Source organism: Halichoeres trimaculatus, unplaced genomic scaffold, assembly GCF_033239565.1.
Source record: "Halichoeres trimaculatus isolate MK-OKI-2021-1 unplaced genomic scaffold, fHalTri1.1 fHalTri1_scaffold_2, whole genome shotgun sequence".
Classification (NCBI taxonomy): Eukaryota; Metazoa; Chordata; class Actinopteri; order Labriformes; family Labridae; genus Halichoeres; species Halichoeres trimaculatus.
In genome coordinates, this window is record NW_027437180.1 from 36507943 (window position 1) to 36523246 (window position 15304).

The following is a 15304-nucleotide window of genomic DNA, read 5'->3' on the forward strand; positions in this document are numbered from 1 at the left end:
CAGTTCTTGTTAAAGCCAAGTCTAAATTTATTTCTTTTATTTTTGGACTGATGTGACAGCTCAAAGTCTGATCTGAGGTTTTTATCTTGCGTGCAAAGTGTAGAAAAACCCTCAGTGTGCACTTGATTGATTGGTTTCAAGCTGGGAGCGCTACAAACGTTAAAACTAGGAGTGGGCAAGTGAACGCGTTATTTTCGCGTTAACCCATCAATCTATAAATGCCGTTGAATATTTTATCGCACATTAGTGCATGTTGCTCACATGCTTTTATTTTGTAAATGTCTGTTGCTGACCGCGGTGGAACCGGAAGTGAAATTGGCGGAAAAACACGATGAGTAACCAAAACAAGCATGGAGAAGAGGGGCAACGACACGGAACTTGAAGGCGCTCGCCGCTTAGTGTATCAGTCAGCGCGCGGCGTGCCAGGACGAAGAGACACAATGAGAACTAGAGCCTTATGTAGCGGTGTTTTTGTGTGAAAGTAACGCGCTGAAAATTCTCTAAATAAAGCGTGAATGCAGACCGATATCAGATTTTTTCAGTGGAAGTCCGTTTATTTGTGTTTTTGGTCAAGTAAAATATGGCCCCGTCTGAGTGCAGAGGAAACCAGCAGAGGAGCAGGGAGGGGGTGTTTGGTGCAAGCGCCCTGGGCTTCTGCTGCACAAAAACACTGCTGTAGGGGTAATTTCTGCCCTAAACCTTGTGATAGGACCCAACTTGTCCCATCCCGGAGTATCACTTTAATGCCCTGACAGTGGCAATAAGCTTTAATTTTGTATTTACATTTTGTAAATTTGATTTGCACTAAATATGTGATTGAACTATCACTGTATCACAAGTACTGATTTAGTGTTTGCATGACAGATGTTATGGCACTTTCACAATGCGATTAATTATGATTAATCAGGGAAATCATGCGATTGATTACAATTAAAAGTTTTAATCATTGCCCAGCCCTAATTGAAACACATGATTAAAGTTCAAGATTGCATCCAAAATGAAACTAGAATGTTTCGAAAAGCTGTGTAAAAAAAAAAAAAATCATTCATTGACCAGTTTCATAGGGGTTCATCATTTTGACCTTAACTGTATGTGGCTTAGTCTAATCTGGCTACTATCACAGTCACCAACCTTTATTTTTAGCAAATCACAAATCACAAGACACACAGGAAAACCACGCTTACATCATTTCCTCTGAATGTCATATACATTTCCTTTTTTAACCAAATCTGTACATCAGGTACCCAGAAGTGTCTCGGCAGGAGGCGTAAGAGGAGGCACGGAAAAAACACATCTCAGTGACACTGAACTGGACTTTTCACACACTTATCTAAAAGATCAAGGCGATGGAGCACTTAGAGATTGATTATGTAAATGAACGACCAAGTCGTCTGCACAAACAAAGGAAGGATCAAAACCAAACAGGTAAGTCAAACTTTAATTATTTATTATTATTTTATTATTATTTATGAATATGCTCCAAATGACAAATGAGATCCAGCTTTGAAAGAGTTTTAGTCTCCACAGCAGCATACTGATCCAGCACCTTGAAACATTAGACTGTGTTAAACAAAATCCTTTCTTAAACTAGAGAGAAAAGCAAGATTCAAGCTTTTTCAGTGACTCCTTTTTGAAAGGTGTGACTGAAAATTACTCAAAAAGCTAAGCAGATACTTCAGTGTACGATTCAATTCTGTTGTTTTTCAGTGTCTGGCAAACTTTGATGTGATAAAAACAAACTAACAGCAGACGATGGGAAGTGAAAAGTGCATGGGATTGCACTGTATGAAAGATAATTCCCAAATTGCAACATCACATGTCATCATAACCCTCAAAAAACCAAAACATTAATAATGACTAACAGTTGCCAGTGTGACATGTGACCTCAGACCTTTAAAAATAAATCCACTGAGGAATTAACAGCTCCCACAGTGACCACAAACTGATCATCCCACAACCCCAAACACAGCTGTGTCTGAGACCAAGACATAGCCTACTTAAATCCAACAATACATTTTTTGTCCTCTGTAGAAGACATAACTTTCAGAGTTTTATTTATTTATATTATTTGATTTTTAAAAAATGCTATGATTTTAAAGGTACATCTTGGATGTTTCATCAAACACAAGTGTTTAAGCTAAATTTTCAGAACTTTTGATGCCATTCTTGGATTTTTTTTTTTACTCCATGGTGGACATGGGGACTTGCTGGATCTGTACTTTCATGTGAAATGCAGGGTACTCCAGGTGACAGATGGTTGGCATACTCACAAATTGACCTTCAAAAACCCATCAATATACACACATAAAAACACATCCATTCACCCATAAATACACCAAATACATACATATATACATGCATACATACATACACACAAACATTTAAACATGAATACATACATATATATATAATTTTTTAATTATATATGAATGTTTGTATGTACATATTTTTGGTTGTATGTATATATATATATATATATATATATATATATATATATATATATATATATATATATATATATATATATATATATATATATATTTATATGTATTGTAGTGTGTATACATATATATATTTATATAAATTGTAGTGTGTATATATATATATATATATATATATATATATATATATATATATATATATATATATATATATATATATATATATTTATATAAATATGCAAAAAAAACATCCATAATACAACAAACATGTACAAAAAAACATTTATACATAATTACAGAAATGTATACATACATTCATACATTCATACATACATACATACATATAAAGATACATACAGACATACATACTTACATACATACATACAAATATTGACATACATACGTACATATGTACAAACATACACATACACCAAATTGCAGGATGCTGATCCTCTCCTCGTTCAAATTAAATACGATCTGGTCTTGACACAGTTTGTTTGAGTTTGGCGCGTGAGTAATCAGCTCTGAACTTTTCATGAACTTTGACGCATCAACAACGTATAAGTTAGTTGTTGTCTGTTCTGGTTTTACAGGAAGGAGACTCTGTATGCTGCTTCTCCTCAGCTTTGGTTTGCTGTGCGTCATACAGGCCACCCTCAATGTTGCTCTCCGTCTGAGTTGTGAGTACAGAGCCTTTGTGTGATGTAACTTCAGATTTGCTAAGAGAGCCCCAAAGTATTGCAAACACACAACTCAGTTGAAATTTTACTTGTTACTCAAATGTTCATCGACGTGAGAAATGTCAGTGTTTTTCCTTAGCTCTGTTTCTATGTTCAGTGTACTCAAGCAGCAGAGCCCCCCAGTGCAACACAACCCAGTTTGGAGACCAGTACCAGACCAAGGAGACGCAGAACGACTGTAAGCAGAGAAGCAATGAAGAGTTTAACAGATTACAAGAGAGGTTCAACAAACTGACCGCAGACAAAAACCTGCTGAAAGACAAAAACAATCAACTAAACAACAGGATAAAGGAGGTGCAGGAGGAGCGGGACAGACTGAGGCTGAGAGTGAGAGGTAAGAGGAAAATAAAAACTCTACTTTGCTTCACTTTGCTAATGCAGTCCACCCAGAAAGTGCTCACAGCGCTTCACCTTTTCCATATTTTGATATGTTACCACCTTGACTGTGAGCTTAGGCTTGTTGTCATGCTAAAGTGTAAACGATCGCCCCGCTCCGAGATCAAAAGTGCTCTGGAGCAGGTTTTCATCAAGGATGTATCAGTACATTGCAGCATTCATCTTCCCCTCAATCCTGACTGGTCTCCCATTTCTGCTGAAAAACGTCCCCACAGCATGATGCTGCCACCACCATGCTTCACTGTAGGGATGGTATCAGCCAGGTGTTGAGTGGTGCCTGTTTTCCTCCAAACATGACACCTTAAATTCACATCAGAGAGTTCAGTCTTTGTCTCATCAGAGCAGAGAAGTTTCTTTCTCATGGTCTGAGAGTCTTTGCGGTGCCTTTTGGTGACCTCCAAGCAAGCTGCCATGTGCCTTTTATTAAGGAGTGCAGGGGCAGAGCTTCAGGGGGTCTGGGAGGGCGACTGCCCCCAGGCCCGGGGCTGGGGGGGGGGTCACAGCATCAAATGATGGGCGCTCCTTGGTGAGTTCATGACACCAAAGAGCAGAAATGTCACATTGAAACGTCTCTGTTCTTCTTGCTGGTGTTCCCAATATGATGCGCTTTTTGCGTTAAGGCACAGATATGGAGACATTATAAGAGCCCTCGACAAAATATCGCTGAAAAGTGACAAAAACGCAGTGTAAAACAACTAGGGCCAGAAAAGTTACGTGTCACTTTGATGAACATTCTGAAGACAGCCGCCTCACGCACGTGGAGAGCAGGTTTTGGGAAGCTGCTTGGCGGCTTAGTGAGCAACACAGTCGGGACATTGCCCCCAGCTTCCCTGGCCAGCTGCCTCTTTCAGGGACCAGATACCAAAGCAAAAATGTGTTGCAGATCTGGCAAAAATGCTTATTGTAAACCACCCAGCATTCATTTCTGCATTCAGCGAGGTCTGTATCGCCTTCCTTTTATTTTTGACTCTTCCTGTGACTGTTGCAACCTCTGAGAGGTCATTCTCCAAGTTGAAACTTATTAAAAACTACCTGAGGAGCACAGTGGGACAGGAGAGACTGAATGGACTTGCCATGTTGTCCAAGGCTCGTCGTTTGCCCTTTAAATAGTGGTTAGTAGGCCTGGTATTTAATGTAGGGTTTTATTTTTTTTGTATACATGTAGGCCGCTGTGCCAATTTTGCTAAACCTTAGAGGTGTTAATACAGCAGCTCACTGTGCTCTCATTAATTGCAAATGTTTAAGTGGGTGATAGAATGATGTGGTCACTGTCCGTGGTGCTGAACTGCTGAACTTGTGTTGTTTTATAGGGGGTTTTAATTAAGAGTCAAGTAACGTTATTTTTTTTTGTTGTTCTCAAGGTTTTTTTTTGGACTTTGTGCCCATATGGTCGACTCTATAATGACATAGCATGTGAAAAAAATGTAGTTTTACTTGCAAGTCCCGCTGTTGCGGGCATGCATACAGCAATGTTATGAGATTTATTGGATTTAAAGGGCCCTGTTACTGTCCGGGCTACTGTTTGGCCTGATTGGTGGATTGCTCCAGAGATGTCTCCCCTTCTGGAGGGTTCTCCTCTGTCCACAGAGGAGCTCTAATAGAGTGACCATCGAGCTTTTGGTCTCCTGGTTAAGACCCTTCTCTCCCAATCCCCCAGTTTAGAAGGGTGTCCAGCTCAAGGAAGAGTCCTGGTCTGAACTTGTCTTACTTGTCTTGTTACTGGGATTGTCCCCAGGTACAGTCAACTGAATTTACGACAGGTGGAAGTCTCAATGATGGTCGGTGGATACAGGATGCACCTGTGCTCTTTTTTTCCTTGCTTTGCATAGATTGAAAAATAAATAAATAAAACAATTCATGTTTTCATTATGGGGTGCTGGATTTAGAATATAGAGGACTGAAATGTTTTATTTCATTTTTGAATTATACGTTCTTAAATGCTACTGCCATCCAATTTACGACTAAACGCGTGCAAAAAATGACCTGAACTGTTTAATACTATGTTTTACTTATTTCACTAGATCTTGTTTTACCTCTACTTTTATATTGTGTCTAAAGGACCTCTTTCACAATACATGTAATTTTGCCCATAGCCCAATTTTCTGTTTATTGTGTGGTATTTGTAGTACACCCAGAGACTCCCAAGAATATACCTTTAGAAAATCTAAAAGTCATCCAGGGCCTGTACTATAACCTATTTTATGATCATTGCCATAGGTGTGAGCCAGGGAGCACACTTTACCCCAGAACTTACTGTTACTTTCTGTTGTTATGTGTGACATTTTTTGGATTTTAGTGATTTTTTCTATTCTATTCTATTCTATTCTATTCTATTCTATTCTATTCTATTCTATTCTAAAAGGGAAAAAAAGTGAAGCACTGTGAATACTTTCTGGATACACTGTGTGTAGTTTCTAATATCAATTGGCTGGCATCAAAGTCTTTTCAATGATGTACTATCATTTTTTTTTTTTTTAATCCTCCAGAGCTGGAGAGCTGTGTTTCCCCCTCTCAGTGTCCTGAAGGTTGGAAACAGATCAACTCCAGATGTTACTTCCTCTCCAGTGAAAGCAAAACATGGCATGACAGCAGGAATTACTGTCGGAGCAAAGGTGCAGACCTGGTGGTGATCAACAGTGAACAGGAGCAGGTAAAGTGTTTCTGAGGTTTTCTACGTCAATGTTTCTTTTGGAAAACTTAAAAGTCAACTTTATGTTGTCTTTGATCTTGATCAACAGAGGGCTCTGTACCGTCTGGATGGGGATGCGTATCTGTTGTTCTGGATCGGGCTACGTGATACAGCAGGGACCTTCAGATGGGTGGATGGATCTGCACTGACTGCACGGTGAGACCCTTAAAATATACATTAAAACTCTGCTGGACAAGTTATTCAAATTAGACTTTTGTATCAGAAACATGAGCAGTGTTTGTCACAATAGATCAGGGCCTGTAAGCACGTCCAGTCATTAAACAAAGGAGACCAATAATCCTAACGCCACATCATTCCACATCATGGTAAATCCATTCATTTAAAGACACCAGCTGTAAGAGTTGTTAGGTTTCTGCCGAATGTACAAGATATACTTTGGATTCATTTCTAGGCTTAATTTCTTCAAAGAATCAGTGACAAGACCTTATTTAGTTCATATCAAACACCTGTTAGAAAGAGGCTCCTGGGGCACAATAATCTTTTGTTTCTTTAAATGTTTTTAAACTACATTTCTTCCCTCCTTACTCTTCTCTCATCAAGATTCTGGCAGGCGGGTCAGCCGGATCGTGGTGGTCCAAACAACGTAGAGGACTGTGTGGAGATGTATCATCAAAGTCCAGTGCTAGCCAACTGGAATGATGCCCGCTGTGACGACAGGCGACGCTGGATGTGTGAAAAAGCTCCAAGAACTTGTTAAAAAAGCTTAAGGTGGCATTATCATATGGCAGAGCTGTTATTCGTATACTTTTTGTAACCTGTGGAGTTTGAAATGTTGTAGAAATTGGTGCATATGTTTCAGTTTCTTGGAATAAATGACAAACCTTTCATTTCGTGAGATGAGCCCTCCAGACCACTCAGTCAAACCAGTAAGAAGTTTACTAAAATTCAGACATTGTGGTGGTGTTGTACATGATTTTTTTTTATTATTTAAAGGGGCTGTGAGGAGTTTCATTTTCAATAAACAATCTAACTTCTAGGTAAGATAAAAAAAAAAATGTTGTGATGAATTCTGCTGTAACATCATTCAGTGTCTTCCCTAGTTTTTCTTCAAAGTTATTTTTATTGAATTTAATTTGAGTATTAAAAACATTAACATTGTATGTATAAACATTGTATGCATTAACACAAATACGCACACACACCCCTACCCACCCCCAGCTGTCGCTCCCTTATAAAGACTCTTCACTACTTGGGAAAGTCTTTCCATTTTATTTTATTCATTAAAACTCTTGAGATCTCACCCTGAATTTGTTGTTTTTCTAATTGAATTTAAAACCATTTAAAACAAAAATTCATCAGCTGTACTTGCGCTTTCCAAAACTGAAAACCAGTGTAGCATGCTGCGAAAAGTCCCGTTAGAAGAGTCATACTACATCCAAAAGTAGTTTGGGAAAACAGTGTTTTATTACACAAAATTTTATTTGACTGTCGGGATGTTGAGCTACAGAACAAGATTCTTCTCACAGATCCAGAATAAACTTCCATCACACCTTCGGTCGTTCCAGCGGCCCTCTGAATTAACGTGCGTTATTTCTACGCAGTCCTCGTTGGTGTTCTGATAATTGTTTGGCTCTCCGGAGTTCCAGAAGCTGAAATAAAAAAATAAAGAACAGTTTTATATTTGACCAAAACAAAGAGAAACACACACACATTTACAGGGCGGGCCAGAAATATTTACCCATCGTCTTTTCTGCACTGTCCAAAAATCCTTGCAGACAAACATAACAAACGCTGAACACAGTGTCTATACTTAATTCTCTGTCACCGAAAAGATTACATTTTAATATGGCCACCCTTTGCCTTTGTCATAGCCTGGAGATGACCTGGCTCTGCCTGGCATGAGCGCTGCACTGTCTCTGCATCAAGTTTTAACCATGACTTCATCAGAGCTTTCTTCAAAGCGGTGACACTGCTGTGAGATACTCTTCAGACCTCCCCCTCCAGAATAGACCAGATCCCAAAGTCCATTGGATTGATGTCTGGACTTGACAGAGGCCACATGTTCTTGTCCCAGACAAGGTAATAATAGTTTTGGATTTGTCATTATAGCTTAGTTTTAATTAGTTTTAGAGCAGGCATTCTAGTTTTTATTTAGTTTTGATTTTTGCAACAAGACTTAGTTTCAGTTAAGTTTTAGTTTAGTTTCAGTTTAGTTTTAGTTTTTTCATACCTTATTAACCAGGTGCAAGATTCAAAAAGGTCAAAGTAAATATTTTGTCATACTGTTTATTTTCAAGTCCAACATAGTGCTCACTGCTCAGTTAATGCTGATACTGAAATGTTGGCTGCTGCCTTCAACACGTGAAAATGATATATATATATAATATATAATATAATATATATAATATATATTTTTATAATAATATAAATTAGTATAAAAAATATAAGCATAAATTACATAAAAATAATATTAACATAAATTATTTTTTTTTAAAAACACCATAATTTGAGCTTCAATAAATAAAAACTTGGACTCTGTAACAATTAAACTATTACAGATGCTCTGGTTCTTTGCTCCACTACGTTTCATCGCAGCACAGAGCACAGCCAGTCAGTGCAGTAAACAAGCTCGTCCCTATACGTCGCTATGATGGTGATGTGCGGCACTGACAACTGCCGGAAACTGTCTAAAATTGGTTGGGAAGCTGTGTCGGATTAATTTAAATCCTAAAGGCTATTAATATTGTTAGAAACTATAGCTACGGGAATTTTGTCTACTATTTTTGTTAGTTTCAGTTAGTTTTGTGAACACAAGATACAGTTTTAGTTTACTTATCGTTTTTGTTTTCTTTTCTAGTTTTTATTAGTTTGAGTTAACTGCAATGTATTTTGAATTTCAGTTTTCGTTTTTAGTTTCATTTTAGTTAACTATTATAACCTTGGTCCCAGAAGCCAGGATTGGAGGTGTGAGCTGGTAACCATCTTGAGTGAAGACAGACTGGTTTCCAAACGCATTGGTACACCAAGGCAACACTTTTTCTTCGAGCATTTGAAGGTACACCTGGCTGTTCACTTTCACGCCCTCCTGAATGAAGACCTAAGGAGACTTTGAGCCATCAGATGCAACAGCAGCCCACACCATGACTCCAGCTGGCTTCTGACCACCAAAATGAGTTCTGCAGCCTTCAGGTAGGTGCTGTGCACTATGTGAATAAACCCTGTCATTCTGGGAACTGACCACTGCCTGAACAGTGAAGATCTTCTTATCAGACCAAACCAGGACTTTGTCTGCGGCACTCTGGTTCACCTGCAGCATCATTTCCCCCTGTCAAGCCGTTTTTTCTTAGAAGCGGCTGAAATCAGTTGTCTGTGTTGCATTTTTAGTGCGTTCAGTCCGAGATCCTGTTTGACGATCCTTCTCAGTGAAGTTCTTGAGATGTTCACTTTCTTTGCTGTTGCCCTCATGCTCCTGCGAGGATTTCTTTGGATTCTCTTTCTCACCATCTCAACAACCCTTTTGGTCCGGACTGAACGTTTTCTTCCAGGGATTGGTTTGCTGCTGGTATTGCCAGTCTCCTTGTATCGTTTCATGACATTGTAGACAGTCTTACAACAAACATTCACCTTTTTCATGATTTGCATTGTTGTCAGTCCAGCCTCCTTCAAGGCCACAATCTGGTTGTGCTTACCCTTCAGTGCCAAACTCGACAATCATTAGGAGTAAACAAATGAACTCAGGTACATCAAAAGCTATGCCTTTTAAGAGAAACTATCCAAAATTTTAAGTTTTTAAGACAAAAGCAAAGCAAACAAAATAGAGATATAGGATAGGTAAATCTTTCTGGCCCACCCTGTATTTACATTTTGTAGAGCTGGCGTCATTTGACAGACAGTTTGACTGAGTTAAGCAAAATTCAAAACCTAAAACCTTTCATTGTCTTTGTTGATTCTATCAAATTTATGGTCAGTGGGATTTTTCCCAGTCAGGTTGAACATCTAACTTCAAAGGGACTCCTTGTGTGTTGCATTGGTAGAAATTGGTGGATCATCACAAATATCCCATCAAAGACCACAGTCCCAGTTATTAAATTTTGAGACCTTGAGCTGTTTGTGAAGAGTCTCAGGCCCCTCTGTGGGTTAAAGTTTGTGAAGCTGAAGCCTTAAACTTATTGCTTCTGTTTGAAAGATTTAATGACAACTGAAAAGAGGGATGCTACATGTTATAAACTTAAAACAGGAACCTTTGGTTGAGCATGGTCCCGTCCACCCATTTCCACACCTCCTCCGTCTCACTGTCGCTCAGTCCGATCCACAGGTTCTTCTTGAAACCTCTTACAAAGTTCTGGATGCAGCAGGGGAGAAACAGTCATTGATGAGTTTGTAAAAGTTTTGAATATGAGCCCACACGGTTACACACACCTGTTCCTCTTCGCTGTTGATAACAATCAGGTCTGCGCCTCTGCTACGACAGTCATCTCTGCTGTTTTGCCAGGTCTTCTCCAGAGATGAGATGTAGTAGAAACTACCACCAAAATACACAGACCCTTGTTGATCTGTTTTACATTAAGAAAAGACATAAAAAAATAAGTTTAGAAAATACAGCTCAGGGAAAAATTAAGAAACAACTGCAAACAACTTTTTTAAATCATCATGTGTATTGTAGTCATCACTGTCCTCTTGCAATAGGTCCAGATAGAAAGCACAAAGAGTTATAGTAAAACATCAAAAGTAATAGGAATCAAAGAATAACCACTGACCACGCCGAAAGAGTCAAAAATAAAGAACAGAGTTAGAAAAAGAATTCTGATTTCATAGGCAGAGGGTACAGCAAGTGTCAGGTTTCTTTCATTGTTAAAACTTCGAAGAAAGTAACAGACCATCAGAGGTCGAAAACGACTCCCCAAGCGAGATGACGTCAACTCATTCAAACAAGCATCAACAACCTGGGATGAAGCGCACAGCCTGAAAGGTTTAAGACGGGTTTCTAGGGTCAGACTCAAGTCCCATCAAAGCAGACCAAGGTCCCCCGTCAATGAGGACCAAAGAAGAGCCAGGCTGAGGTTCACAAAAGATATGACCAAAGAGAACTGGAGTAAGGCCACCTTCTCTGGTGAGGCCCCATTTATATGACAACGTTTCATCTGAAAACGCTAAAATGCAGTGAAAGAAACCTGCGTTTACATGAAAAGAAGGGACTGAAAACTGTAGTAAGCATGCCAGGCCTGTGGGTGGTGTTGTAACTGTCTTGTAAAGAAGCAGCTTTTGGGAGATCTCTACCAAAGTAGAGTTGAGCCGATCATCTGGTGTTTTGGGGAATTCAAAGTGCAAAAGTGGAGCAACAGATGCACATTTTGTTGAAAAACAGTCAGCAGATTCAGCAGATTGAGCAGCACAAGAACACCACGGTAGTTTGCGGCGATCATAACAACGGTACTGTTGTCCTGTTGTGTGCACTCGCGTGAAGCGGAGTGTGACGTCAGTGTTTCCACTGACAACGCTGACTTACTGTTTGCACGGCACGTTACTCAGGATGACTTGATTCTACAACGCTCCAGTATCACATAACCAAAGCTCAAAGTGGTCAAACCAAGAATAAACTGTTCATTAAAAAATTACCCAGAAATTTTCTCAGCTCAGTCATGTCATTTAATCTTTGTTTCTGCAGCAGGTCCATCTCTTCAGACAGGTTGTTGTAGCTGGTCTGTAACTGGTGTAGTTCTGCGGTCAGGTTGTCCATGCTTGAGCTGCATGTAGACTTGTCTTTGAAGTCTGTTCATAAAATAAAAATGAAAGAGAAAGATCCGTAAGCAACCATCCACTGGTGTTTAATCAGCATCTTACTGAAGTACCCACTTTGTGAAATCAGAGCAATGACTCCAATCAGAAGGAAAACACACAGCAGGCCGAGGCAAACAGCAGGAACTCTATATGAAGTCCTCTGTTCATCTTTAGCCCCTGAAAGCAGAAACATTATTTTTCAACACCCTATTGTGTGAAATCTGACAAAAGATGGCTGTACTTTCAACTTCCTTAAATCAGTATCTAATTCTTTATCTTGCAGCTCAAATAATATTTCCTTTTTTCTAGAAAAAGGAACAGATACCTTTTTGTTTTTTTTGCAGTGGCTCTCTCTTCTTTGTTCGTTTCTTGTAATTTTTTCGTCTCTTTTTCATAATCGTTGCATTTGGAGTGGATCATCACTTTGTATGGCTCATTTGTTGGTCATGGACACCAAACTTTTTGTATCTTCAGTGATATTTTTACTACTTTTTCTCCTGCGTTTGTCTGGAGATCCTACATGTAACCATGGCCACATTGTTTACATGTGAACTCAGCTGTTAGCAGCCTGTAGCATGTCAATGCTAACTGGTGTAAGGCCGGATGTTTCCTACAAGGTGAGGAGAAGGAGGTGAGGATGACGTGCCGGTTCTCAGGTGTGAGCTAAGAAGTGACGTCATCGACCTGTCCTTCCATCCATTGTTATTGGGAACATAAGACATGGATGAGCTAGCCATGCTAACCCAGCAACAGAGGGAATACCAGAGGGCAGAATAGCATCATGCTATTCACAGACATGGCTAACAGAGCTAACACCAACGCCACATTGGAAGAGCTTCACCTGCTGTGAGCAGACAGGATCCAGGAGACAGAGACTGAACAGACTGCTGAAGAAGCTCAGTCCTGGACCCTGTGGAGGTGGAGACTGGCTGACTGGACAATGATGGACAAGCTGTCAGCATCTATTTTCTTATGGACCTTTTTGCACTTTCTATACACTTTCTTACTTTTTGTTTTCTTGATTGCTGCTGTGACTTCAATTTCGTTGTACTTGTTACCATGACAATAAAGTTCTATTCTATTCTATTCTATTCTTTTGGTTCTATTTTGATGTAGCCCAAATGTAAAGTTTCTCAAGCAAAAAAACTGTGATGGAGGAACATTTTATTTTATTCAAAGAGAGTAAAATAGAATAGAATTTAATGTTTGTTCCATGTTAAAGGACCAAACATTAAACTGTAGGACCTTTCTATTGAAATCTCACAGCCACAAATGTTCGTTTACAGATTAAAAAAGACTGTTTTGTTACATTCAGCAAAGAAGTCCTAACAGTATATTCATTTAGTTCAATACTTTAAAAAAACAGGAGCTTACAATCTTTTACAGCATAACATATGATAAAAAACATGTTTCCTCCTCCAGTGGACATTTTTCTTCTTCTCATTTCTTCTGTTTTCACTTATTTGAAAACACTGTTGTTGTTGTTGTTGTTGTTGTTTTTGTTGTTTTTTTTATTATAATTTATTTGTCCAGGATACATAGTATGTTTATTTCTCTGACTGTATATTGACAGGTTTGTAGATCTGATGCTTTATTTTAAATAAATAAATAAATAAATAAATAAATAGTCTTTACAGTCTATGGCTATGATATGCTGTGCCTTAGCCTCTATGCTTCATTTTATTTATTTATTTATTTATTTATTTATTTATTTATTTATTTATCTATTTTTTTATTCATCTGTTTTTGTTTGTATTATTGTTGATCATTGAGAGACCTGTTTTAATTCATAATTTCGACATGTTTCATTAAATGCTCATATGTACCGGTGTAAAGTTGAAAAAGAGTGGTGGAAAAGAGGAATACGTACTGTCTTCAATCTATTTCACAATCAACTAAAAAAGTCATCACAGAGGTTATTAGTTGTTATAAAATGCTGACTACTTAATGAGATGATACAGAAGTCCTGTCGAACTTAGTATGCCGTAGAGTTAAAAGTTTAAACAGTGAATCATGTAAGTTTAAAGTCCATGTTAGACTTTCAACAGGTCTAATGCAGAAACCCTCTCCTACTCAGTATGACTGATCATAATTTTTGAGTGAGTAATTCGTTTACAGGCAATCAGGCTGAATGTGTTCATTACCTGAATGAGCAGGTCCAGTTTTTTGAAGCTCCAGAGTCTGAATTGTCTCTTCATTTCCATAAATGCCCTCTGAGCATTCAGGCAGAGTCTTTCTTTTCCCAGGAAAACCTGGTGGTTCATCTGTGTTGGCATAGATACTGGATTCTGCCATGACGCTCGGGTAGCAGTCTGGCTCAGTTTGGTCCTGAGGTGTCCGAGGCTCTCACAGACTTCCAGTGGGTTTGAGCAATATCATTTGAGTCATTTCCTTAAAAGGAGCGGTCAAAGACACTATCAAAGTGTAGACATATTTTCTACTCAACAGGAAGATGAAATAGTCTTTTGCAGACCACTTCCTGTGACATTTTGTGGCAAAATGTGCAAAATCTTTTCCCATGCACGGGACTGTCATAACAACCAGGCCACAGGTAGGCCCAGAGACTTTGAATCAAGACATTTTTATAATAATCATAAAAAATAAAAGCATGCACGTCATTCACACTCTGAAATATTTGAAGAACTTTTCTCACATTGATGCTATTGTTTCTGTTCTTCTGCAGAGCACTGTGGTCTGCACATTTCAATGTATGAACAGTGCTATATAAATAAAGATGAGTTTGTGATTTTGAGTTTAGCAAAATACAGTAAAAAGGAATAAGACAAATTATTTTGTGTCTGTAATGTAATGTTCACTCCCAGGCCCTGGGTATGGTATCAGTGGTATCAGATTATGTAAACAGATTTGTCTGCCCGAGGAAGAGTTAGCTGTGGTAATAGAAAATAAATAAAAAATAAGATAACAATGTTGCATCAGATCCCCTTTTGAGAAAAATGTGTGAAACAGTATGAACACCACCAGTAAAGATAACATCAATTCTCATGTAGCTAAATAAGTGTATTTCCGCTTTCCATTTTGACACTTGAGGGCATCTGATTTTACATCAGAATTAAGTCAAATAATACAACAAATCTTTAAATGTTGTGCGGAAAAACTTTTTTTTTTTTTTTTTAAACTAGGCTCAATTCACTGGCCGGCTTAAATACCAAGCCATACATGACTTGAGGCTCAAAGTAGTGACTTCTTCCAGAATAAAGACTGTTTCCCATGAGCATCATCGCCCATGTCTGCTGAGAAACAGCATTTAGAAAAACACATTTTAAATTTTTGAAAATGTA

At 38.5% G+C, this 15304-nt stretch overlaps 2 protein-coding genes across 2 annotated transcripts; one reads left to right on the plus strand and one right to left on the minus strand.

The window, feature by feature from the left end:
• The first annotated feature begins 1290 nt into the window (after positions 1 to 1290).
• LOC141787166 (CD209 antigen-like protein A) lies at positions 1291 to 6984 on the plus strand. Its single transcript, XM_074665449.1, has 6 exons — positions 1291 to 1425; positions 3035 to 3121; positions 3279 to 3515; positions 6064 to 6227; positions 6316 to 6422; positions 6828 to 6984. The coding sequence occupies exons 1-6, from the start codon at positions 1347 to 1349 to the stop codon at positions 6982 to 6984; spliced, it is 831 nt and encodes a 276-aa protein (XP_074521550.1). The 5' UTR covers positions 1291 to 1346.
• Positions 6985 to 7718: 734 nt separating this feature from the next.
• Positions 7719 to 14364, minus strand: LOC141785749 (C-type lectin domain family 4 member F-like). The gene is made up of 6 exons (XM_074664223.1): positions 14150 to 14364; positions 12081 to 12182; positions 11844 to 11996; positions 10647 to 10780; positions 10469 to 10569; positions 7719 to 7876 (listed from the first exon to the last, which is right to left on the minus strand). Exons 1-6 carry the CDS (start codon positions 14298 to 14300, stop codon positions 7729 to 7731), a joined length of 789 nt encoding a protein of 262 aa, XP_074520324.1. The 5' UTR covers positions 14301 to 14364; the 3' UTR covers positions 7719 to 7728.
• Between the last annotated feature and the right edge of the window lie 940 nt (positions 14365 to 15304).